Source organism: Paramormyrops kingsleyae, chromosome 8 (assembly GCF_048594095.1).
Source record: "Paramormyrops kingsleyae isolate MSU_618 chromosome 8, PKINGS_0.4, whole genome shotgun sequence".
NCBI classification, from domain to species: domain Eukaryota; kingdom Metazoa; phylum Chordata; class Actinopteri; order Osteoglossiformes; family Mormyridae; genus Paramormyrops; species Paramormyrops kingsleyae.
In genome coordinates this window covers 1,868,014-1,894,806 of record NC_132804.1, presented here as the reverse complement: position 1 = coordinate 1,894,806, position 26,793 = coordinate 1,868,014, and the positions used below count along the sequence as shown (strand labels likewise).

At 49.5% G+C, this 26,793-nt stretch overlaps 2 protein-coding genes across 6 annotated transcripts; one reads left to right on the top strand and one right to left on the bottom strand.

Annotated features, from left to right (window-relative positions):
* The first annotated feature begins 773 nt into the window (after window positions 1–773).
* On the top strand, window positions 774–3,609 carry psmd6 (proteasome 26S subunit, non-ATPase 6). Its single transcript, XM_023793974.2, has 8 exons — window positions 774–1,008; window positions 1,478–1,683; window positions 1,803–1,948; window positions 2,112–2,331; window positions 2,450–2,558; window positions 2,787–2,955; window positions 3,050–3,127; window positions 3,383–3,609. The coding sequence occupies exons 1-8, from the start codon at window positions 864–866 to the stop codon at window positions 3,477–3,479; spliced, it is 1,170 nt and encodes a 389-aa protein (XP_023649742.1). The 5' UTR covers window positions 774–863; the 3' UTR covers window positions 3,480–3,609.
* Window positions 3,610–3,788: 179 nt separating this feature from the next.
* Window positions 3,789–26,639, bottom strand: atxn7 (ataxin 7). 5 transcript variants are annotated; one of them, XM_023793969.2, is made up of 15 exons: window positions 26,449–26,639; window positions 25,287–25,329; window positions 24,674–24,771; window positions 23,895–24,001; window positions 22,902–23,117; window positions 22,641–22,709; window positions 17,578–17,682; window positions 11,653–11,878; window positions 10,719–10,942; window positions 10,316–10,395; window positions 9,959–10,194; window positions 8,873–9,071; window positions 8,344–8,465; window positions 6,910–7,843; window positions 3,789–6,504 (listed from the first exon to the last, which is right to left on the bottom strand). In XM_023793969.2, exons 5-15 carry the CDS (start codon window positions 23,107–23,109, stop codon window positions 6,487–6,489), a joined length of 2,421 nt encoding a protein of 806 aa, XP_023649737.2. In that variant the 5' UTR covers window positions 23,110–23,117; window positions 23,895–24,001; window positions 24,674–24,771; window positions 25,287–25,329; window positions 26,449–26,639; the 3' UTR covers window positions 3,789–6,486. The 5 variants fall into 5 exon arrangements, with proteins under 5 accessions (XP_023649737.2, XP_072571059.1, XP_023649738.2 ...); XM_072714958.1 differs by having other exon boundaries at window positions 10,316–10,392; window positions 23,895–24,771; XM_023793970.2 differs by lacking the exon at window positions 23,895–24,001.
* Between the last annotated feature and the right edge of the window lie 154 nt (window positions 26,640–26,793).

The window sequence follows — 26,793 nt, the reverse complement described above, 5'->3', positions numbered from 1 at the left end:
CAACCTGCTACTGACCTTCTACCGCTCGTCCATCGAGAGCCTGCTGACATACTGTATCACAGTGTGGTATCACAGTGTGGTATCACAGTGTGGCATCACAGTGTGGTATCACAGTATGGTATCACAGTATGGTACGGCAGCTGCACCACAGCAGACAGGGAGAGGCTTCAGAGAGGAGTAAAGGCAGCACAGAAGATCATCGGCTGCCCTCTCCCCTTCCTGATGGATATTTACACCTCCCGCTGCCTCAGCAGAGCAAAAAACATCACCAAGGGCAGCTCCCACCCTCAGGGAGGCGCTGCAGGTGCATCACAGCAAGGACAAACAGACTCAAGAACAGTTTTTTCCCAAAAGCCACAGCCACCCTAAACGTACACATGCACTGACTACACAGTCTAACCCCCAACCCCTGGACTTCCTTCTATCAACTGTGCAATATCCATTACCTAGATGGTATTGATAACTGTGCAATACCATATACTGTGCAATATCACATGATCATTATTACCCTGCATATTACATTGTATATTCATATATTTAAAACCCTATTCAGTTATTTATTCCAAATGTATATAGCGCTACAGAACTTTTGCACTATTTGTTTGTTTGTCGTGTGTACATGTTTACACTGAAGGTGCTGCTCTTAATCTCATTATACATGGGTATAGTGACAATAAAAGGTATTAATTCATTCATAACCACCAGATGGCAACAGTCACACGCTGTGCGATAACGTGTTTTTCAATTTGCCCTTTTTCTCCTTGCACGGCCACCGTAGTTAGAGTTCGTAGTCCGCATCCCTGCTGACAAAGAAGTTGACAGGGGAACGCGCAACGGCGGATCGTATCTAGCTAGCTGTCGAAATGCCGCTAGAAAACCTAGAAGAAGAGGGCTTGCCCAAAAATCCGGATTTAAGGATAGCGCAACTGAAATTTCTTCTTACGCTAGACGACCAGAAGCAAGATGAGAAAGTTGTATCGGAACTCATGGAGGCCATTAAGGCGAATAGTAAGTGGCTAGCGAGCTTAACGCATATCTGCATCGTCACTGAAGGCCGACGTTCATCCTCGGACTCGATTTCCTCGGAGTGACGGGCCTGTGCGAGGGTCTGAGCCTCAACATCCACGACCATAGCGCCGTAGATGTGTAAAGTAGTGCCCTACGCTGTACTTTCATGGGTCAGATTGATGCAGCTTTCTGTCTTAAAGACTCAAATTTAAGTGGACTATTAATTATTCGCAGTATTATTTGGAAAATACGATTATTTGTTGACGGTCCGTTGAATGAAGCACGTCTATGGCTAGCCATTAAAATTAACGAGGGTATACGGGCAGTCTGCTTACATAGTACATAAATACTTTAAATATATTAATTCTCACATTATTGACGTTAAAACGCACGCCAGTGTGGTATGCAATAAATGGGAAAAATGTACGAAACATGCCTTGAGATTTGACCATACGTTTTTCTTTTTAAGACATGGCTCCTTACTACGAGTCTCTGTGCAAGGAGCTGAAATGGCAAGTGGACGCGGAGCTGATCGGCAAGATGAAGAAGGAAAACGAGGAGGTGCTGAAGCGCCTGGACGACGTTCTGGAAGATGCCGAGAAGAACCTGGGCGAGAGTGAAATTAGAGATGCCATGATGGCCAAAGCCGAGTACCTGATCCGAATCGGGGATAAGGTATGGCTCTCACCAGCTGCCTCCTATACTTCATTTAATCATCTTTAACTCGGTAATCTAGAAAGGACGTCTGATTGTCAACCATCGTAGATTTGTGTGTGTGTGTGTAAAATGTACAGGAAGGGGCATTGACCGCGTTCAGGAAAACCTTTGACAAGACCGTGGCCCTGGGACACCGGCTGGATATTGTATTCTATCTGTTGAGGATAGGTTTGTTTTACATGGACAATGATCTCATAACGCGCAACACTGAGAAAGCAAAGAGGTGAGGTTCTTTTCCTCCGTCTCTCCCTTTCACTTGTATGCCTGTGGCTTGCGGACTTCTTGTCTGTCAGACGGCATGCTGCCTTCATTCAGACGGACTCTTAAATGAGCATGGAAGAGTTCTGCCAAGATGAAAAACTAACCCGTCCATCTCTTTCCTCTAGCCTCATCGAAGAAGGGGGTGACTGGGACAGAAGGAATCGGCTGAAGGTGTACCAGGGGCTCTACTGCGTCGCCATCAGGGACTTCAAGCAGGCAGCAGAGCTGTTCCTGGACACAGTGTCCACCTTCACGTCGTATGAGCTCATGGACTACAAGACGTTCGTCACGTACACAGTGTATGTGAGCATGATCGCGCTGAAGCGGCCCGACCTCAGGGAAAAGGTAAGCTCTCTGCTTGTAGATCGTCTGTGTGATCATATTTGACTAGACCTTTTAGACATTTTATGATGATTTTTGATCTATCATGAGGTCCATCTCTTCCTTTGTTGCTGGATCTCAGGTGATAAAAGGCTCAGAGATTCTGGAAGTCCTGCATGGATTGCCCGCTGTCCGCCAATACCTGTTTTCACTGTACGAGTGTCGCTACTCCGTGTTCTTCCAGTCACTGGGTGAGTCTATAGTCTCCAAGTCTGTTCTGCTGTCAGATGGCCTGTCCTGGGGAACCCGGTATTTAGTGCTCGGCGTTCTACGACTTTGAGTGTTTAGCAGAGCTGCTACATTCTCATTGGCCAGAAGGTGCTGTACTTGTCAGGCTGTTTTGCGCATTGTTTAGGACTTGTGTACACGAGTAATATCAGGTGCGTAGTCTTCTGAAGACTGTCTGCGTTTGCGTTTAGCTATGGTGGAGCAGGAGATGAAGAAGGACTGGCTGTTTGCGTCTCACTACCGTTACTATGTGAGGGAGATGCGGATCCTGGCGTACAGCCAGCTGCTGGAGTCCTACCGCTCGCTCACCCTCGGCTACATGGCGGAGGCCTTTGGCGTCAGCACAGAGTTCATCGACCAGTGAGTTTACCTCCAATAGGTTTTCCGGAGCTTGATTCCTGCTGGCTGCACGGCCCGCGTTCCGTTATTCATTCTCTCTCCTCTGCTGCCACAGGGAATTATCACGATTCATCGCTGCAGGCCGGCTCCACTGCAAAATCGATAAAGTGAACGAAATCGTGGAAACGAACAGGTATGGACATGCTGGCCTGTAGGCTATGGACCCGGCGGCTCTCAGACGAGGGCCAGCCGTTTATACTGCGGGGTCCGTTTGTCAGGGTCAACCTGCGCCACTGCGAAGCCAGCAGCTTCTGCTGAGAACCCTGGTTGTTATGACTTGTATTCAGTTCTTCATGCTCTCACAAACACTTGGCTTGACTGTGAATTACTGCCTTGACATTTTACATAGAACTACCCCTGTGTTATGCTGACATGGTTTCTTCCACAGGCCTGACAGTAAGAACTGGCAGTACCAAGAGACCATAAAAAAGGGAGACCTGCTGCTGAACAGAGTCCAGAAGCTTTCCAGAGTCATTAACATGTAGTTCATGCGTTACAGGGGAACCCTTTAAGTCTGGTGTAATGGTTACTTTTGTCAAGCTGATGTTGTACGAGAACAACTCAAACAGAACCGTTTTGCTTTTGTGTATATATTAAATTTTCAGTCAAACTTCAGTTCTTGTGCATTCAGTGATTTGCAGCCACACACAATGCACGTTATCCCTGATTTACTTTAATGAAGTTCTGTGTAGCTGTTTGTGCATTTTGCCTGGATCACGTGGCTCAGTACTGTGGGTTAATCATTGTATGCTACACCACACCCTCTACCCAGAATAAGACATGCCAGAGAAGAATTCGTTTTTTTTTTACTTTACTTATAAATAGGTGTATAAATTATTTTATTTACAGAAACTTGTTAAAAAACAAATATCTATACAATCTTAAATATTAAGGAGTCTGTCCTGCTTTTTCCCCATTAGTTACACAGCCACTGGATAGTCAAATGCATTGAATCTCATATGCAGAAGAATACAGTCCTTAACAGTGAAGCTGCCCCCCCCGGCCCCTCACATTACACAGCTGTGGTGCCTCACCGTGCGAGATTTCACAGGGCAGCACTGGCAGAGCAGTGAGGGGGAGGTTCGGAACACGGCAGGTAAGGAAGTGAGCCACACTGCATAGCTGAGAAGCTGCTTTTCCGTGGCCTGGACATGAGCGGGTTCCAGTCTCACGCCGGGCCCAGAAACACTTCACAAGCGACACTAATTCAAATAGCGTGTACACGTCTACTGTGCTCAGACACAATGAACTGAATGAAGTTTTTGTCCCCAAATGATAGACATCTTTACGGCGTTTTAAGGGGGGGGGGGGGGTCTTTGTCAGCAGGACCAAGCTGCTGTTCGGGAATAAAATAAGCTGCTAAATGCCATCAGACAGGTCTGTCTTTCTGAAGTCAAAATCAGGCACTTTTTCTCCCTCAGTGTTCGAGTTTAAAAATCTGCAAATAAAACTCAGTTACGCGTGTAAAATGTTAGTTTGGCAACAGTGGTAGAGCCCACATCCTCATTCTGACTCTGTCCCCTGAAGGCGAGGAGTGACACATTTCCCCATCCATCCCAAAGTCGTGCAAGCGCCCCCCCAGGAGACCATGACGAGGTGCCGACGGGGGTCGCGTTCACGGAATCACCGGCTGAGAACCAAGCTGCCGATGACAAACGCGGACCGCCATGCGTCACGCGTCGCCTCACCTTTTCAGACAGGGACGTAGGAGATGAGTCACTTGGCTGTTAGACATGTCACATTATTGGCTTGGCAGTGAACCACTTCAAATAATAAAAGTCTTATTTTAATTAATCATTTAGTAAATAAATAATGATGATCTCAAAATTGTACCAAAATCGTATGTAGGAAAAAACACCTGTGCAAAAATACATATTTAAATATGTACACTTAACAAAATATGTATTCTGAAATAGGGATACTTCAATATTTGTATAATACAAGGAAGAAAAAAAAAACATACAAAACACTTATGGTGACTGCCATCAATAGGGTCAGGAATAAGTGTTACAATATTAGCCATCGGCACGTGGAACCCTTTTCCACACACGGCTCTCTAAGACGCAAACCAAAAATACCCAGAATGCAAAGCACTGCACACCAATGGTGTGAGAACATGTCTGTGGCAGGTACGAAGACTTCAGAGAATTCGACCTGACCCGCAACTTGATGGGTGGGGTCGAGTCTGTTGATGAAGCCTTAAGGAGAGATGCTCACAGGAAACAAACGACAGCAGTAAATACCTGCCCACACACTTCACACAGTGCCGCTCTTGGGGGGCCGGGAGGGGCATTATCTATGTACACATAGTGGCATTTTGCTTTAGATCAATACTATTCACAGTATAGGGAGTCTCTCGGTTGACTGGCAGGTGGTCGGTGGCACTGGGGGAATATTATGTCATTTCCAGGTTGATCTGAAGTTGATCTGAAGTTGTTCTCCAGTCTGTCCATATGTTTATCCCATGGTTCGAAAATTTACGAATTACTGAACAAGGATTCTGCAATTAATTTGAACAATCTGTGTTAAAACAAGCCACAGAGCCTAATGAACAAGAAGAGAAATTAGGTAAATCTCCAGATTCTGTGTAAGGTAATCGGTATCAAGTACTTGCTGTGATGATTTAAAGTCCAAGGGGAAACAAGTCCAGGTTTTCACCCTGCGAGACCGACCTGTCAAGCAGGTGAGACCTCCTGTCCAGCAGATCAGGAGATGCTCTCCATTACTTAAGGCTGACGTGCTTCTCTCTCCCTCTTTCATCTTCACAGGGACAGACATAGTGTAAACTAAACGCAGAGAACTGCCGGCACTCAGTAACCTCCCTTGCATAAACCAGTGATGAAAGTTTCAACCAAATACACATTTGAATGGATCGACACATCAGGACAGGAATCCTGAAAAGAAAAGCAGGGTGTAGGCATCCTCAGCATCGACCCGCATCCCTCCGAGCATCCAGACCGTCCCTGTGTTACACGTCAAGCTAACCAGCATTGTGCTGCTGGGGAAAATATCTCTAAGATGAACCAGTGTATGGGGAATAAAAGTAGTTTGTGTCCATTTTGGAAGTGCACCCATCGTGAGGCTTTATTTTAGGCAGTCTGGGGTTTTACTCGCAGTAGTTAAGCAGAGTCTGACCTGACGAAAGCACAAACAGTGCACCTCCATCCACGACCGACTCGCCCCCTAGTGCTTGGATATAGGCACATCGCTGCGAGAACCAGCCCTTATCTGTACCGTAAGTCGAACATTGAATGGGCACAGGGACAACTCACAACTGTCTTCTAATGAAGCACTGCAAAGGCCTGACCCCATCCCCAGCAGGGGGCGCCGCTCCAAACAGGATACCAGTGACTGTCCAGTTTCTCTCCACCCCTGAGGATCATGGGAAGCTGAAATTAACAGGTAAAAGGCCCTGTGCAGTTCAGAGTGCTGAAGCTGGCACCGTCCTGCTTACATCATGGGGTTCGGCCAGGCAGGAAGCGGGGCCCTTCGTCAGGGACGCGCCTTTGGCTGCAAGAGACAGCAGACAACTGTCAGCACTGCTGAGCGCCACAAACTCACATTTTAACACTTAACACTTGGCCCTCAGCTCCCAGCTCCTGCACTGACCGGGGATTAATGCAGACTAGCTCACACACCTTCTCCATTCAATAAATCCACTTTGATGCAGGCTGTAAGGAAGCTGTAAAACGTCGAGTGACCATTAGGTGTTGCTGTGGAGCCCCCTGCCAAATTTACACTCTCTGTTGCTGCCTGGCCAAACGGCACAGTTGGGTTGAGCCCTGACACTTTCTGACCATTGTTAGATCAGCAATCAGTGGTTTATAACACATGCCAGCAAATGTTCCGGTTTGTGATCACAGCAGGCTGGAGGGCAGAGACCGAGCCGCCGGCCCACGCGCACCCTTTCCGTACCTGTTGTATGAGCGAGCTGTTCGCCAGGCCCTGCGTCCCTGGGATACCACGGCCATGTTTGCCATGGATGTTGTTGATGGACAGCGACTTGGCCACCTTGGGTCTCCCTGGGCTGCCGTGGATACCTCCCACGCTGGGGGGGCCTTTCCGCTTCCTGCCCTCCGGCTGGCCGTCGGCGACGCCACGCGTGTGGCTGAAGCCCGTCTGCTGCTCGGAGGCCCCCTGGTGGACGAAGGGCCCGAGGGAGAGGGTGGAGTCACTGCTGTTCATCACCACGCTCATGCGTTTGATGGACTCTGCGGGGCTTCCCGACGTCGGGACCCTGCCAGGCTGCTCCTGCTTGAGACCGAGAGAGTTCGTCCTGCTGGGGGCACTGTTGAAACCCAGGCTGTGTATGCCGCTGTGCGAGGAAGAGGAGGAGGAGTAGCCAAGCGGCGGGTGGAAGGCGCTTCCTGAGCCACCCGAGGTCACGGCACAGTTCTTCTTGAAGGAGGAAGAGGGGGACGGCTCCGCGGGGTAGGGGGGATGCGAGGGCAGAGGCGAGCTGTTCCTCCTCTTCTTGGCCGAGCCCCCCCCGCCACCGGTGCTGTTACAGCCGCTGCCCAAGGACTCCTTGGACCTGAGGGACTTGCTGCTGGGTCTGGGCTTGGGTGGCCGACCGGGCACGGTCGAGAAGACCGAAGGCATCTGGGGCGACGAAGACACTTGTCTAGAAGGTGCGCTGTGGGCGGGGTGGTCCGCGGCGCTCGGGGGAGGCGTGCGGGCAGTTAGGGCTGTCCCATACGACGGCACGGATTTGTTGTCGAGTGACTGTGCGTAGAGGGGGGGGGACAGGCTGGTGGCCGGATAGGGGGTGTGAGACTGCAGCAGGGAGCTTGTGCTTGTCCTGTGCGCCATGGTGGATGGCGAGCTCTCCGGGGCTGGGGGGATTTTCCTAGGAGAGACGGGATGTGAGTAAATGATTCTCATTATTGCATACTTGCTTGGCCCACTGTTGTAGTGGAATATGTCCATGCAGGGAAGAAAACGAATGTGAAAACGTGTGAAAGTGGTAAAAGAAAAGCCTGCAATGAATCTGGAGATATACAAGTCCTCACTATGTCCAAACACAGCAATGCCCACACAAACAACCATATCCACATACAGTCACGCATCTGTACAGCCCCGCCCACACACCTTGTCATGTCCATATATGACCCAAACCACACCCACTCACCTTGTCATGCCCATATATGACCCCAACCACACCCACTCACCTTGTCATGCCCATATATGACCCCGACCACACCCACTCACCTTGTCATGCCCATATATGACCCCAACCACACCCACTCACCTTGTCATGCCCATATATGACCCCGACCACACGCACACTAATGCAAATGGGCATCAGGCAGCCTGGAAATATCCCCAAGTCCCAGAGAAGCCACTCACTTCCAGAGGTGGGAGCTGACGTGTTTGTCCACCATGGTGCTGAAGGTGCTCCGAACTCGGTCCCATCGTCGGCCGAACACATAGCAGCCTCTCCCGAACAGTCGGCCATCAAAGGTGCAGTACTGCGGTGGGGAGGGGGGCACTGCATTTAGACACCCCCACGAGAACATGCCTCCCGAACCCCCAGTGACTCCTTACACTCAGTGGGATTACCATGACATCAAAGCTCAGGACAAAAATACTCTATGACAATTTACACACAAACAAACAAAATAAATCCTCAAATTTCAAATAATTTTGCTTTTAGAGAGCAGAGAACAACAGACATCAGAAGTCAACGCATCCCAACTGGCTGGCTGGGTACTGAGGGACAATGCAGGCCATAGGAGAAGCACACTCTCCTGAGACATTCAGCTAATGCTGTGGAGCTGCAAGATCGAGTAGCACAGGAGACACCGAGCAAGCCGGAGAGGGGCTCCCAAGGTGCTGGAGAAGGGCGGAAAGGTGTGGGGGCGGCGGGGGAACTCACAGCTGCCGGCCGGGGGTGGTAACCCGAATAGTGGCAGTCCAGTTTCTCCAAGCCCTCTTCCCGCTCCTCGTTCTCGCCCTCGTCACTGGAGAGGTGGGACACCCCGTCAGCAATGCAGGTGGGCTGATGCGGTGAGCCCTGGGTCAGCCTGGGGTCTCCCTGAGAGCTTCCAACAGTGTGTGAGGAGCCGCAGGTCAGCCTGCGGAGGGGAACGTGGTCAGAATGGGGAGGACCAGAGCCCCAGTGCCCGGCCAGGCAGGGGTGGTCCAGGCAGGGGGTTGTATCATAATGAAAGGCAGGAACAGCAGTGGTAACTGTTATTGCTGGAAAGGCCCTGAATACACGTGCAGGATCAGTTCATATGAGTACAGAGTCAGTGGTCATGTGACCCCAGGAATATGAAGCATTCTGAGATGGGGTGTTAGTTAATAATCAGTTAACTTCTCTTGGTTATAACTAACTTATTACACACAACTGGGGCAGGATGGTGGTTCGGAACGGCTTCACCTCCAGGGTACGGGTTAAGCTTTGGGCTGGGCAGGGATTAAGGTTATCACAGTTGGCAATAGAGTTACGCCCACAGAAATTAATGGAAAGTCCCCAAAAAGATCTGCTCTGACTCCGTCTGTGTGTGTCTGTGTCTTTGACTCCGCCTGTGTGCGTCCGTCTCTGTGTCTGTCTATGTATGCCTGTGCATCTCTGTGTTTGTCTGCCAGTACGTGTCTGTGTACGCACACGCCCTGTGAGACACTAGCTCCCCACTGGGCTCATGGGGCGTTTCGCCTTACGCCAGATGACCCTCTGACTCAGTAAGGAATAAAAGCCATTAGATCGACAGCTGCTTCATGCATATGTACAGTTTTGACACTTTGCGACAACTGTTGTTAGGTTATGGTCCAGTGACGCTGCCTTTTTAAACATGTGCTGCTAGGTCGTTTTGCAGTATCTGAGGATCTGCTCATCCTCGTCCTTTTGTCTGACACTGCAGCTGACACAGACATCAGACCTGGCCTTCACGAGAGCCAGCCGGGCCGGTTCACAGGAGCAGAACCACGCGAGCGCAGAACCATGCTCATGGCGACTCACCGCGGAAGACTGGGGTTGGGGGCTTTGGGCTCGCCGGCGCTCGGGGGAGCGGGGTGGTGCTCCAGGCCGGGTCGGGCGGGGGAGGGGTGAGGGTCCCTGAGGAGGGGGGTCTGCTGGGGGAGCTCTGAGCCACGCTGCAGCTCCCGGTCCCGGGCCCGGCTCTTATGCTCGGCCAGCAGGGCGTCGAATCGCTTCCTCCTTCCCGGCACGGCCCTCCGCTGGCTTAAGGAATGTGTCTGTGGAGAAGACACCCCCCCTCAGCCTCACTCTCATGACGCACAGCGGCTGAGATGCCCCCACTTCCTCGGCAGAGGGCAGCCCCAGCTGGAGACTGCAGCGAAACGCTGAGGGACCCACCTTGCATGTGAGAGACCTTGTGCATGGCTTTCGTGCTACTAGGTCCAGGACTCCACAGTGGACATCTGGATTGAACTCTGCTGGGTAGGAAAACAGGAAGACGAGTCAAAGGCAGCCAGTGTGGGTGGGCACTACACCCTACAGCAGACAGAGGGAAGGAACAGGGCACTTTGTGCTATAAACTGCTTCATCCCAGGCACGTACGTCAAGGTGAACAGAATATGTCATTCTGGGAAGTGGCTTTGGTCTTAGCCATGGTGTTTAACAGCACTCGAACCATATATTTTGGGGGGGGGGGAAGGGGGGACAACCCTGCTGGCTGCAATCAGTCATTGCACCAGGTGGGAAGGTGCCAAAGCCATAAAAAGAACCCAAAAATGACAAGCTGATGGAGTGTGCTCACCAGGTAACCTCCTGTGCAGCTGTCTGCGGTTAGTGTCCTGCTTCCTGTCGGCATAAAGGCCCTGGCCATTTAGCACTGGGCCCGGGCACGACAGGGGCGCCTTTGGTATGGAGGGGTAGTTAAGGCTGAGCTTCGTGGGGGGGCTCACAGTGGCAGACGACGTGGAGCTGTGGGAGAGCTTCGGCGATGGCTCTGGCTTCTCCACTTTTGCGGCTGAAGTCAACCTGTAGGGGGCGATGGTGGGGGGGGGGGGGCAGACACCGTTCATTGACCAGACAACTCCATCCTTGACAATCCAATGGCGTTTCCTCCAACCAGTAAACATGTGGTGTTTCTCACTACCAAGCACACAAAGACCGTCCTGCTAACTTGCCTCCCAAGAACAAACTTGGGGCGCAATGAATCATGGGATTGTTCTCGCTTGGCAAGGATGCCAGTGACGCATCCTAGGGATTTGGGGTGAGGCATCCGAGGATTTGGGGTGAGGCATCCGAGGATTTTTACCATTGTCTGTACTTCTGTATTACAACTGGTCTTTGGCAACGTACAAGGGGTACACGAGAACCCAAGTATGGGCAAGTACACACATTGAGAAACACCCATGTTTCTTCTAAGAATATTCTCTAACAAGGGTGTCAAACTCCAGTCCGGGGGGCCGGAGCCCTGCACAGATTTTGGTTTACCTTCATTTAACACACCTGATTCAAATCACCACAGAGCTCATAAGCTAAATCATCTGTGGTGGAACAGGGAAAGAGCTAAGCTACACAGGGCTCCGGCCCCCCAGGACTGGAGTTTGACACCCTGCTTCTAGAACGTTCATGAGTCAATGATCAGCCGACACATTATGTTCCACGTATGGTGTGCAGACACCTGGTGAGGGAGCACGTTAGAACATAAGAACATAAGAACTATACAAACGTTGGCTGCTTACGTTTTGTCAGGAAGCACCTTAAATGCAAACGGCGGCCCCCTATGCACCGGCATCTTCTCTTTGGCCACCTTGACGACTTTGGGTGGAGGCAGGGCAGCTCCGTTCCCAGAGGCAGGACGTCCACTGCCCCCCCATCCCATCCCCGTGCCGGTCTTCGGCAGGCCAGACAGCGGATAGGTCATCACGGGCACTAAGGGGGGCTTACTGGCCGAGCTGTGTCTTCTCTCTGTGGAGACAGCAAATGCTCATGACAGTCGCTCCTCAGATGACAGATCTTTCCAACCCATTCTGCTCCCTCACTTACATCTGCAGCACTCGTAGCAACCAAACAACCTTAGGAGACATAAAACCCTACATTTGTTTCATGACAAAACAAGCATCTTCATTACATTCTATTGCATTACATTATGGAATAATCTCTCTAATCTCTCCAATCTCCCAAAAGCACGTTTGAACTCATTTTATCACGTTAGCCTGATTTGGAATGGCTCATGTTTATTATAATGTTAGCACATTTATTGCAAGATAGCATATTCCAGAAAAGTGCTCCTCAAACTTACAGCAAAACAAGTTCTCCTATCAATTAGCATAATCTGTAATGTTCCAAAACAATGTATTTACTGCATGATAGTTTTCGAAACTGAGCTATGTGGATACGTACCTTTAAAACTGAACATACATCAGGAAAAGGAACAACTGAAACTAATATTAACTTCCTGGTTCTGCACATAAAGACACACAACATGAGGCCTCGGTGTAAGCTGGACCCTTCTGTATAAAGATCAGACTGATTTCAGCCTGGTGTGTGATGGTCCCTCCCCCCACCACATCTACAGAGTCATTTAATGAGTCAGTGATTGAGTCATACCACCTCTAAAGGCAGGCCGGAACTTTTTGCAGGGACCGGAACCAGGCACTTTTGTCATGTTCACACTGCAGGAACTCGGCCCGATTACAGTTCCTTGGAGGCAGTACCCACTCCAGAATTCTTTCAAACACAAACTACTGGGAGGCACTTATAGCAAAAACTTGCCGATTTGTCAACCACAAGCATCAGCAATAACTTGGAAGCTACACAGAAGTGTAGAAAAAGGGACGTAGCAGAACAAAAATTGAGCAGAAAATTATTTTTGTACCCCAATTATACTTAATGCATCAATTAATACATTTTTGCTTGTCTCCATATTTCTGCATCAGAAAATCTGATTGCTAACCAATATACTTTTGTGTAATATTGCCAGCGGTGAAACTTGCCAGTGCCACACACACACACACACACACACACACACACACACGTCGGGCATACCTATACTCATGGGGTCTGCTCATTCACTTCTATGGGAAAAATGCTAACGCTAATTACAGTATGACAACCTTAACCCCCACCCTGCCCTAACCATAACCATAATCATAACCATAAGTAACCAAGCAAAATACAAGAGTTTTTGCATTAGGATAGGTATACCAACTCGCACACACACACGCGCGCATGCACGCATACACAAACACACACACACGCACACACGCACAAAAACGCGCGCGCGCGCGCACACACGCGCACACACACACACACACACACACACACACACACACACACACACACACACACACACACACACACACACACACACACACACAGTCTGGAGGCCTTCCTTTCTAACGAACAATTTCTTAAAAGGAGAAATCAAAGGTGACAAAGCTAAGGAGTCTAACCACCCCCCCTCACCCCCAACACGGCCACCGTGCTCTTTGTTTGCGTGTGGCTGCCCCCCCGCCTGCTTGGTGTACCCCCATCCAGCTCCTAAAGACCGTCAGCAAACCAGTGGAAGAAAATGTAAAAATGAGCAGGAAGACAGTGGAGGCGAGATTCCGGAAGAGTCCGGCGGTTCGCAGGCACATTTACCAGATCAGGCCCCGGGAGGGTGGCGGGGAGCTCCTCCGGCGGCTTTGCACAGGGCTGCCATCCAAACAGGCCGTGTTATTTAAAAAAGGGGGGGGGGCTCAGCAGCACGAGAGAAAGGAAAACAGTGCCGAGGTCTAACCGCCAATCTGCGGCGGCGATGCCAGCCCTCCGAAAAGACGGCACAGCTCTGGGCGTCCGGCCAAAAGCTGCTGCTTGGGGAGGAACTGTGGCTGTACATGGCCCCCGCCCACGGCGCAGCGTCTCTGAAAGCCCCCCTCCCCACGTCTAGCACCCACCTCGCCCCCCCCCCCTGCTTGCTAAGGCTTGGAAGGTGCACACAGCTCCCAGTTCACCAGGCACCCCATGCCCCCCACCTCTGAAGGGACTGGCTTTAGGAATTTGTCCAGCAGGTTACTCATAAAATAGAGAATGCAATTTGCGATAGTTTTTAAGGGAAATGTGAGATCAGAGCTGGTGCATTATTCAGAGACGGTACCTGCAACACTGTGGGTCACCACTGAGGGATAGCACACAACTCACATGCCACACAAAGCTACCACTTACCCTGACCCTAACCCTAACCTAAACCCCGACCCTAGTACAGGGTCATCATGAGGCCTGCAGCCTGTGCAGACAGCAAAGTGCAGAAGGCCCAGGACATTCATACACTTCAGGGTGGCCATTTTCACTGAAGCAGCTGGAGGAAACCCACAAGGCACCGGGAGATCTCACACACACGCGCACGCACACACACGCACACCTCGACCCTCAACCCCAGATTCTGCTAGTTTAATGACTGACAGAGACATGAAGGCGTGGAAAGGTGATAGGATAGAAATGTAATGGAAGCAGACAGCACACGGCTATCACTCATGCATTATTTAATGGCACTCAGGAACGGGCACCTCTGGAGAAAATTCCATTGCTAAAAATTAATTTAATCAGGGTGTTACACATGGCGACCACCCAACAGGACCACAAGCATCTCACCCCCCTGCAATTAACCAAAGACTTCTCCTTGCAAATTGACACAGCCATGGTCGTGCCACTCAAAGACAAATATTAACCATGGAAAAAAGTACTTCATTAAAGACACTCACTGTACTTCATTAAATGTAATGCGTGTGTTTCATTAGCAAGTAACAGCGAGTTAAATCGTTGGCTTCCCTGTCTGTGCTGCTGCTCGTCTTAGACCAAGAGCAATGGCACCACATCAGTGCCAACACTAGAGGGCGCTAAAATGCAAGGTGCACAATTTAAACCTGGGTGTTTTAACATTTTGTGCGTGTAAATATCCCACTTCTGAGCGCAAATATGAAACTCACAAGCACAGAAAAAAAATTGCGTGAGCGTGTGTCACAATATCATGCTTTTTTCCTTTTCAGATGTTTTTTTCCATCTCAAATTGACAGACATCCTCAATTGGATTACCTTTGGCTGCTTTTGTACACGCTTGTCGGTGAATGCTATTGGCTGATGGCTCCTGGTTTTGTGATTCACAGATTGTTTGCACTGATATGTTTGATTTCTTTTTGTCCAGACGGCGTTTGAAGTATACAGGTAGCATCAGGGTGGGAGTCTAAGCCCCTCATCCCATCCCACCTGGGGTTTGCCCTGCTCACTGTAATGCTGTAGAGAGGTGTCTGTGCAAGATGGATGTTTCATCACATTCACACTAATTCAGAATTGACGTTAGCAGTGTGACAAACGGAACCTTTTACCTCCCCCTGGTGGCTATTATAAATACAGAAAACATGAAGGTTATAGGAGGTTACAACTATTGATCTGGCAGACACCTGGGAAAATGCCCCATGCAGACGGGTAGGCCTCATCCAGACAGGCCCCATGCAGGCAGGCAGGCCTCATCTAGGCAGGCAGGCCACATGCAGGCAGGCAGGCAGGCCTCATCCAGGCCTCATCCAGGCAGGCAGGCCTCATCCAGGCAGGCCCCATGCAGGTGGGCAGGCCTCATCTAGGCAGACCCCATGCAGGCGGGCAGGCCTCATCCAGGCAGCTCCCATGCAGGTGGGCAGGCCTCATCCAGGCGGGCAGGCTTCATCCAGGCAGGCAAGTCCCATCCAGGCAGGCCTCATCCAGGCAGACAGGCCTCATCCAGGCAAGCAGGCCTCATGTCTCTCTCTAGCTGAATAGCTACAGGTACAGATGTGTACCAGACAGATGTGATCACTATAAATTGTAATTTGGAGTGGCGGGCCCAGTAAGGGAAGGACAGAGCATCGGGGCCCAGTCGCGGAAGGGCGGAGCATCGGGGCCCAGTCGTGGAAGGGCGGAGCATCGGGGCCCAGTCGCGGAAGGGCGGAGCATCGGGGCCCAGTAAGGGAAGGGCGGAGCATCGGGGCCAAGTCGCGGAAGGGCGGAGCATCGGGGCCCAGTCGCGGAAGGACGGAGCATCGGGGCCCAGTCGCGGAAGGGCAGAGCATCGGGGCCCAGTCGCGGAAGGGCGGAGCATCGGGGCCCAGTCGCGGAAGGGCGGAGCATCGGGGCCCAGTCGTGGAAGGGCGGAGCATCGGGGCCCAGTCGCGGAAGGGCGGAGCATCGGGGCCCAGTCGCGGAAGGGCGGAGCATCGGGGCCCAGTCGCGGAAGGGCGGAGCATCGGGGCCCAGTCGCGGAAGGGCGGAGCGGCACCCAGTGCAGCCTCACAAGAGGAGTGTGATGTGCTTCCTCATTCAGATACAGAGCACCAATGCCCCATACCCCCCCCACGCCAAAACATGCCAGATTATCAGCACCACAGTGTCCTGATTTATTTTAGACAGCCCCCATCACACAGCATAAGGTCAGACAGGGGAAACCACAGGGACCACAGTCACACACATCCCCACAGAAGAGAACCGGCGCCTGCCTAAGGATGGGCCTGGACCCGACGCCCTTGCTCCAGTGAGCTGCGACTGCCCAGGGAGCCCCATCGCGCGGCCGGCAGCTTGCCTGCGCAGTCCCGAGTTTGCAGGCCCATCGCGCGGCCGGCAGCTTGCCTGCGCAGTCCCGAGTCTGCAGGCCCATCGCGCAGCCGCCAGCTTGCCTGCGCAGTCCTGAGTCTGCAGGCCCACGGCAGGGATCCAGTGCACATCCGTATCTGTGATGCAGTATCAGGTCTGCCCCTTTACTCCCCCTGAGTACGTGCGGTTCTGGCTAGCGTCCTGATTAATGATCTGACCACACTTGGGGTACCTGGCGACACTCTGGGTGGTGATGTAACCCAGCCTGGAATGCACCTACAAAGGCTTTAATTACCTGCCGTCTGCTGGCAATGCCCTCCTGTTCACCGCCGTGACCCCACAAACGGGGTATCAATCATACCGATATTAAACAGCCAGCAGCGTGGATTATAAGGCTGTAAGACCACTGTACAGGCACCCATATCCAGCAACTGCAGGCTAAGGGATGGTATAAACTCAAGGTTGTAACAGCAGGCAAATTAGGTATCCGGGAGGTTGCAGGGTTAAATCCCTCGACCATAATCCTATAGCAGCAGCGGACTGATTTTAAGCCAGTTTGCTTCAGTGAATTTGTAAGTACTGAGTAAGTGTGAAAACAGACTGGCATTGCAGGATTCTTTCAAATAAAAGCACTGCTTAAGCGAAGGCGATGTGAGAATACACAGGGCTAACAACACACAGCTCTGCCTGGTAACAGGTCACCTGTATGACTAGTGAGTAGGGGTGTAGGGGTGCTCATCACGAGCTCTCCTGACTGGCACTGGGGCCCTTGGGGGGCTGAAGGGAGAAAAATCCGAGCCCGTGTTAGGGGAGCCCACAGAGGACCATCTTCCCGTCATCGTCACACTTCCGTTGCTCAGCTCCTATCACGCCACCTCTCATTTGGGTCAGGCAGATGGCCAGAGTCATTCCCGACATGAGAGCGCCAATCTTGAAACCAGCACCCAACCGGGGTCTATAACCTCGCACCCTCTGGAGCCTCCTAGTTGCCGTGAACACAGAGCTTCACTTAATCCCCCAGACAATCCCAACCATATTGCCCTTAATGGGGCGCAAACACTCACCATAATGTGCTTGGAAGGCCTGTGGCTTGACCACCTGACCACAGTGGCTGCACATCACCAGGAAGAAGTCATCCTGTGCCGGGAACTGGCCAAATATGGGCATGTCTGCAGCAAGATGGAGAAAAACAGACATGAGAAGGTGGATGGATGTGCAGGACAGCATAGAGCCCTGCAGCTGGATGTGCAGGGAAGAATACCACAGACGGCAACACGGTATACGCACGTGCACAACCACAGACGGCAACACGGTCTTTCAACACGGACCCCTGATCATTCCGTGGTCTTCAGGTACTTATTAAGATTAGGCGATCACTAGCGCAAACACGCACCAGAACCAGTAACACGGCATACGCGCGGGCGCCGCACCAGAACCAGTAACACGGCATACGCGCGGGCGCCGCACCAGAACCAGTAACATGGCATACGCGCGGGCGCCGCACCAGAACCAGTAACACGGCATACGCGCGGGCGCCGCACCAGAACCAGTAACACGGCATACGCGCGGGCGCCGCACCACCTATAAACACTCTGCAAGCAACCATCCAAAGCCCAGAGAGAACCCCACACATGGTTCGAGCCGGAGGAGTGGCTCTACAGAGAACTACACCCACACCAAAAAGGTTACTGGGGGAGCAAGGAATTCTGGGAGATCAGCAACTGCCTCACACTGGAGAAACCTTGCACAAATAGCTTCAATTCCAAAAGTAGACAGGGAGGTGACTGGGCAGAAGAGAGGGGACAGGGTTCATTCTGTGGCATTTAAAGTTTCTAGAAGAATCTACAAGCATCAGTGCTTATTTCCATAACAGAGCTGGGGTGAGTTTCCCGAAGCGTTCTTAACGCTACGTCGTTCTTAAGTTCTGTGTTAAAAGATAGAACTAACGAACGACGTAGCGTTAAGAAGGCTTCGGGAAACTCACCCCTGATCATTCCGTGGTCTTCAGGTACTTATTAAGATTAGGCGATCACTAGCGCAAACACGGAGTGCATGCCCAAACACGGAGTTGCGAGCCCAAACACTCACTGTATGGCCTATACATGTACTGTCCGCGTCAGTCACAGCCCATGGGAATCATTCTACATCCATCGTCCAAAACTACTTAATGACTTGAGGGTCGTCTATTGCAGGTGACACTAGGCAGCGGACCTCCTGGATGGAGGGCTAGTCTATTACAGGAGAGACACACACACACAGACACAGGTTTGTATTGATACTCTCTATTTATTTCTATGGGAGAAACTCTAATCACAACAAGACGACTTTAACCCCAACCCAGCCCTAACCTTAACCATAAGTAACCAACCAAAATACCAGACTGCACTCACAGATCCTGAGAAGAGGTACCCACAATGTCAAAATAACAGGTTTTTATTACATTGTGGGGAAAATTTGGTTCCCACAATGTAATATAAACATAATCCACACACACACACACACACACACACACAAACTATGAGCAATTTAGAGAATTTTACCCAATTCACCCAAGTGCATGTTTCTGGACTGCATTGGACAGAAGAACGTAGGGAAATGTATTTGACGCACAGAGAACGTGCAACGTCCGCATACAGAGAGCAGAGGAGGGATTCGAATACACAACCCTGGAGGCTACCCAGCAAGCCAGTGCACTGGCTGAACCCACTACTTCATCATAATAATAATTAATAAAAATAATTGATACTTTATTGATCCCCCTGGCGATATTGTCTTTATGCCTCCCTCAACTTGCTCTTTGTGGAGCATGCTGTCCGCGAAGGGCAGCCACCCGTAGCGGCGCCCAGGGAGCTGGGGGTTAAGGGCCTTACTCTAGGACCCGCAGACATGCTGAGGCTGGGTCTGAACCAGCGACCTTCTGATTACAGGCACACAGGCTTAGCCCACTGAGCCACACGCTGCCCCAACTTGTAGTCTTAACAAAAGTTAGGCCTAAAAATAACAGCCACCCACAGGCCTCCCCTTTCCCCCTGGCGCTGCAGGACGCGACCCAGCGGGGCGGCATTGCGAATCCCCAGAGCCACCATCCCCATTGCCGGCTGCCAGCAACCTTCAGCGTCTGACAGAAACCGAGCTGCGGAGGATTTGTTCAGTGAAGCTTCACAGACAAACTAGTAACCCAATGAGAATCACAGACGTTTCATAATGGCTACAGCCCAGAACACAGACCTCCCGTAAATCTGTCATCATCCTGACGTTTGTCATTCTGCTTACCTCCCGCCAGCCTGTTTTTATTCCTCACCAGCAGCCAGGGGGCGCCATATTATTTAAAAATAAACTTCCCCCTAAACACAATCCTTTTTCCAGCTTGCTGACATCATTAGGTGGCAAGCAATGATCTGGTGGCAAATAGAACGTTTAAACACCACAGGCGAAATTTTGGAACTGCTAACTTTTGTGAGGAAGAGTTTACAGATTGACATATAAGCATGATTTAGAGCAAACAATTACACCAAATATGTAACTTCTGAAAAGCCCCATCTGACCAAATGGGTCGCAAGCAGGGCACAGAGCACCCGGGACAGGATGCCAGTCCATCGCAGGGCACAGAGCACCCGGGACAGGATGCCAGTCCATCGCAGGGCACAGAGCACCCGGGACAGGATGCCAGTCCATCGCAGGGCACAGAGCACCCGGGACAGGATGCCAGTCCATCGCAGGGCACAGAGCACCCGGGACAGGATGCCAGTCCATCGCAGGGCACAGAGCACCCGGGACAGGATGCCAGTCCATCGCAGGGCACAGAGCACCCGGGACAGGATGCCAGTCCATCGCAGGGCACAGAGCACCCGGGACAGGATGCCAGTCCATCGCAGGGCACAGAGCACCCGGGACAGGATGCCAGTCCATCGCAGGGCACAGACAAATTCTTATCAAAATTCTTCTGCCAAACTCTCCAGCTCAAAGTCTTGCATCCTAGATGAAATCCAGGCCCATCCGACGGCAAGTCTGCCAGTCATGAAAAGACTACCTCTGATTGCAGAAGATTCCCACGATGCCCAGACTTTGCATTCCAAAGCAAAAATAAAAGTCTGACCGAGAGCATTAGAACAAAGGAAATGCCTGAAACCCCTAAGCTTCAGAGGAAACATGGGAAAACAGCAACTTCTTCTTGGGCCCAGGTTTCCATGCGGGCGCCCGGCGCCCGACCGAGGCCCGGCTGCGGCGCCCGACCGAGGCCCGGCTGCGGCGCCCGACCGAGGCCCGACCGAGGCGCCCGACCGAGGCCCGGCTGCGGCGCCCGACCGAGGCGCCCGACCGAGGCCCGACTGCGGCGCCCGAACGAGGCCCGGCTGCGGCGCCCGAACGAGGCCCGGCTGCGGCGCCCGAACGAGGCCCGGCTGCGGCGCCCGAACGAGGCCCGGCTGCGGCGCCCGAACGAGGCCCGGCTGCGGCGCCCGACCGAGGCCCGGCTGCGGCGCCCGAACGAGGCCCGGCTGCGACATGCACACTGGTTCATTGCTTACTGATGCACACATTCTATTAGCTAAACTCCCTGACGAGCTGAACAGCCTCACACCAACAATGTCAATGACAGATGTCAGACTGATGTAACAAAAATATATTTATTTGTTAATTTATATGTAATATTATTTTGCACAAATGGTTCAAATGCACCATTTCCAATCTTTTCCCTCAGAAGCATTAAACAGAAAAGTGATCCCATTGTAGTGAGGCGTCATGTATGAGGTCACGGCCTCCGAGGCCCTTATGCGATTTGCCCCACAGCAGAAATACCCCAAGAACCTACAGAACCAACTGTGTAGCTGAGTTGGGGCTAATGGACATGTGGTGTCTTAGTAAGAGGTCAGATATACACTAAAAAGTATATAAAAATAGCATGAAATGGTCAAATGTGTGAACAATTTGCATGTTAATATGCATATTAAAATTCAAACTAGATTACTTATGAAAATTAGGAAAAACTATGTTCACCCACTCATCTTGCATGACTGCTTACCCAATACAAGGGTGCAGTGAACCTGCAATCTATCCCCATCCATCACAGAGCATGTGTACACCCTGGACGGGATGCCAGTCCGTCACAGGGCACGGGGCCGGGGTACACCCTGGACGGGATGCCAGTCCGTCACAGGGCACGGGGCCGGGGTACACCCTGGACAGGGTGCCAGTCCGTCACAGGGCACGGGGCTGGGGTACACCCTGCATGGGCTGACAGTCTGCCCACTTACACACTATGAGAAACACACATTCACCTAATTGCATGTCTCTGGACTGCAGGAGGACATGCACACAGACTGAGCTTTCGGTGGGAAACAAAGCCACAAGCCACTGAGGCCAGACACCATCCACACAAACATCATACTTCTCAGATTCCTCAAAACCCCTCAATCATTACATAACATTTTATTCATATACTCATACACCAACTCAACTTTACACTCCTGATTCAACACATTAACAACAAACATCACCGCTGAATAAATTCTGCTCGTTTACTTTATTTCTTTGGCAAAAAAATCTTCAATATAATTATGCGATCCATTTTTTAATCACATCCTCTAAATTAAGTACATATACTGCCAAAATATTTACTCCTAAACCAAAAATCCTTTAACAAAAATAAATGACAAGAGAAGATGACACCTCAGTAGCTTAAAACCCAGTTATGTCACAAAAAGATCTTCCAGCTTTGACACCAGAAAGGGCGGTTAGCATAGATCATCACTAAAATGTCTGAGATTAAAAACAATAACAATAATATGAATAAATCAATAAATGTTCTTAATGACAACCTCAGAAGTCTGCTGTTAACTTCCCCATACCGTCTCCTCCCCTGCTTGACGGCAGAAAGCATAACAGTTATTACAGTACCTGCAGCCCCTTAACACTCCAGTGAACGACAGCAACTTCTAACCCCAAAGAGTGAAACTTCGGTCCCTGTGGGGTCCATTTGAGGCCCCTGATGTTTTCAGACCGCTTCAACTCACGTATATCAAGTGCACTTGCTTTAAGCGGAGATGAGATTTCTGCCCGTGCGTTTAAGTCTATGCAATCCACCAAAATAAAAACGTACCTCTGAGCAAAAACAAAAATAGCCACTCACCGTCTCTGCAGAGCCTCATGGCTTCTCGATTTTTCCCGAACTCTTTCAAACTTTCTTCAGATTCCGCACCTAAACAAGCGATCGCATACAGTCAGATAAATAGTTACACTTGCTCGCTGGTGTTGCTGCTTAGCTACCAGCGGCGTTTCTTACACCGATCAAGCCCCCTCCCGCGACAACTGCGCGCAATCTGAAAAGCTTTCCTTCACCGGGAGATCGCGACCGAAAGCTTTTATCGCCCTCCCGAAAGAGGAGACGCACCGTCGTTCCCGTGGAGTTTCGCGACATCCAGCCAGTCGCTCCAAGGCTGTCCCAGCACGATTTCTGGACTGGGTAGAGATCTGCGCTCCCCTACAGTCGCCATTGCTGTAGAGGCTTCTCCCTGCTGGATGTGCCGCTGTTGCTGCTTTGGCTGCCTGGCCGCTCTGCGCTGCTCCTTTCTGACGTCACAATCGGCCCTTTCCGACATTCTTTCCGCTACAATGTAACGAGACGGCAGTCAGCGCTCAGAATCAGAATAGAGTTTATTACAAAGTACGTTCACACATACAAGGAATTTGCTTTGGTGGTTGGTGCCAGACATTGAGAGATAAAGGTGCTTAACGAGGATCCCTCATTAATCCGTGTCCACCCTCCTTCGGATATGGCTCCTTATGCACAAGTACTCAGTCCGGAGGGCTGTCATATTAGGCGGGCCTCCCGTATTTGGAATGATGCGATTGAGGAGAAATGTCACGGCGATCCCCGACACACACATAGACGCCGAGCGTCCCCAGCGCAGAGATAAAACTTTAAGGGGGAACAAATAACTTTGCCGAATTGTGCGAGGAATACAAGCAGCCTGATCTGTTTAAGTTTAAAAAGTGTGCTGTGGGGGGGAATCCAGCTATTTCACCGGTAACTAATTTCATGATCATTCAAATACGACACAGTAACTTCCAAATAATGTAAGTTCGCTCTCATCTGAAACATTTACGTTCAGGTAGTGTTTAAAAGTCATGTTATGTTAAAGGTTCCTGGAAGTTAGACAAAGCTGAAGCGTGCAAATGCCCTTCTTGATAGTTCCTTCTTTTTACTATCACTGCGCAGATAGAGGAATTTCATTTGCTCAACATTTCTGGTCAGAAAGGCAAACACAGGAGGCAAAACAGTCACTGAACTAACATTTGTTGTGGACAAATGACTCAGAAATTATCATTTAAAAATACATATTAGAAATGGTATTGGAAGTTAGAAATCATAATGTTTGATTACCATTTCAAAGGCCCCCAAAAGGCCTGCAGACTCCTGCCTGCGGTCAGCTGCTCCAGAGCTGAAACTAACTCAGAGTCGTGATCTGTGATGTGTGCCGGAGTTCACAGCTCACCAGCGAATGGTGGAGATCATGATACAGAGTTTTATGCATCGAGTTACATAATGTCCAATTATGAGTGAAAGAAACATTTTACCATGATAATTAAAATAACTTGTGAAACACTAAGCTTATCATTTACCATAACAGTTACATATAATATCCAATATGCAGATATCAATATTCTGAATGGTTTGAAAAATATTATCTATTTTGGCAGATCTTTGTCAGATAAATGGGTAAGTGCATAATAGATAATGTCACTTTATCAAAATCTGTTTGGAATGAGCCCTGTGATTCTCCAGGTATGTTAAAAAAAATAAAAATAAATAAACACAAAACGTCTGTGACCCTATGTGTGCGTCTGTGACCCTATGTGTGCGTCTGTGACCCTATGTGTGCGTCTGTGACCCTATGTGTGCGTCTGTGACCCTATGTGTATATGTGGCCCAGTGTTTTTCTCCCAAACCGGATGGGTGGTTTATGGTAACGGGCAAACATTAGGAATGCATAAATGCCAAATATGGGTCAATGATATGGTTGGAACCTGACTGTTGTTCCAGCTGTCTGAATTAAGTCCTCATATCTTACAGGGTTCATGAGGAGGCCCTGTCAGGAGGCTCAGATCCAGCTCTGATCTTCAAGCCCCAGAGAAAGCCAGAAAGTATCAGCTGTCTCATACCTTCCCAGACACGAAACGAGAGAAGCCAATTCGTCAGATTAGCTTCACTTCATTGGTGTGGCTGCTGCGAGTCTCCTGTGCCAGTTAAAAGGCAGAATCTGAAAGAGATTCATATTAATTCTGCTAACAATAAGAGTAACAGACATTTTTTGGCAATAAAACATTGACCATTCTGCCAACACACTTTTACCTAAATAGCTGTAAATTTAGACTGTATAGTATGATTCTCCAGCAGTTGCTGAGAACCACAAGCCACATTAACTTACAATAATGCAAAATCTCACACATTATTTAAAATTCTCACCTCATTCAAAGCATTGTATGCAAAGAGTTTAGGTACTGTGGATCTCATATTACAAATGGACACCCTCAGTTTAAAAACATAATAGTTACAATCCCATTTCTTACAATCTCCTATAATGTCATGTAAAGAAATTTGCAACACACACACACAGACACACATACAGACACACATACACACAGACAGACACAGACACACACACATACAGACACACACACATACAGACACACACACATACAGACACACACACACAGACACACACACACATATTTCTACACTCTTCCATTATAGGAGATATATCTGCTAACTTACCAAGATGAGTTACATACTAACATCTTATGATATCTGAACACACCTGCAAAACAAAAATGAGTTTGATACTGTAAGAACAATGGAATAAGAATATATAAAATGACACTTCATTTATTCTTTCTGTCATAAGCAAATCTGTGAGATCAAATTATAAAAAACTAATTTTTAGCATATTTATGATGCAGACAACGTGCTTGCAGGGTGTTTTACAGTCTATGTCACAAATATAACGCAATACTAATATAAAGTTGAGCCCCCAAATATTGCAATATAACACAAGCCCATCCATGAAATAATTATTAACATGCACATTATATGTCACACAAAATCTATAACCTAAAACAGTGGTCATTGTGCAATACACAAATGTCCCACACTGTTATTCTCACAGCAAGTATATTTCTTCTGCTATGTTTTTCGTGAGATAGGTTGTTGAATTTCCATTTCCTTAGTTTAGATCATTCTGAGCAACTCATAATAGATTAATTTTACATGCATAATGCAATAGTAGAATTGTCTTATCGGACTCCTAATAGATAATGGGTGCAAGTACCAAATCACTCAAGCAAATGTAATGACAGCTGTATAATTCTCTCTTCCATAAAAAAGTGATTTGTGGTGGTTAGTTTTGACGGAAGGATATACTTTTGAATTCTATAAGTAGTGGCATAGAAAAAATAGGCCTACTAACACAACATAGCCACTTATCGCAGTGGTAGAATTCAATGCGGTCAAGCACAAGAAATTTAAAGTCGATCAATACCTAAATTTTAGTGAGAACCACTCATATAAGTACATTGTATATAATTAAACACCTGCCACCTTCTTCCACAAAACTTCAAGTTTTCCACTCAACACCACAGCATACATTCAGCTGATGAACTTACGCTTGTTTAGGTTTCGCTTTCTTTCTCATTAGTTGGGCAACGCAGTTCTGTTAATGTCAGTACCCACAATACAGTGTCTCCGGTGTATACTTACGGTAAACGACATCTGTAATCACGATGCCGTACAATTAGTGGCTAGGGTAAAGACAATCATATTGACGAGTAATACAACTACATTAATTAGTTCATCGTCATTCCAATGGAAAAGAAATTTAAAGTGGGTCCCTAAACACAATAATTAAGAACTACAAGCGCAACCCAACTTTTTCCCTTACCTGATTATAAAACGCCGTAAAATACAAATATAGACATTGGCAGACCGCAATCCGATGACCGCAGGTTATATTAAACGGATGTGATCGTTAAAAAAATCGCGATTGCAGTGCTCACTGACTGTGGAGGTCCGGACCAGGTGCTTCCATCTCTGTTTACCAAACTGCATTCTGGGACACGGACGTCACTTTTCCCTCACGCATTTACGACAGCCGGTTGAATCGACGGGAGGATGAAACTGGGACCATTTTGGCTCAGCATCCGCCTTTCCGCCGCGAACGCCTTAACTGAACCTGGAGCCAACGTGGCGGAATAAGCGATGTAGTTTCTCACATTTAAGCACACGA

Coding starts and splice junctions, on each gene's coding strand:
- atxn7 (XM_023793969.2), bottom strand. CDS start 23,109: ATGTCGGAAAGGGCCGATTGTGACGTCAGAAAGGAGCAGCGCAGAGCG. Junction 17,683..22,640: donor CATGAGGCTCTGCAGAGACG/GTGAGTGGCTAT, acceptor ATCTTGCTGCAG/ACATGCCCATATTTGGCCAG. Junction 11,879..17,577: donor GGCCTTCCAAGCACATTATG/GTGAGTGTTTGC, acceptor CTGTCTCCACAG/AGAGAAGACACAGCTCGGCC.
- psmd6 (XM_023793974.2), top strand. CDS start 864: ATGCCGCTAGAAAACCTAGAAGAAGAGGGCTTGCCCAAAAATCCGGAT. Junction 1,684..1,802: donor TGATCCGAATCGGGGATAAG/GTATGGCTCTCA, acceptor TAAAATGTACAG/GAAGGGGCATTGACCGCGTT. Junction 2,956..3,049: donor AGCACAGAGTTCATCGACCA/GTGAGTTTACCT, acceptor CTGCTGCCACAG/GGAATTATCACGATTCATCG.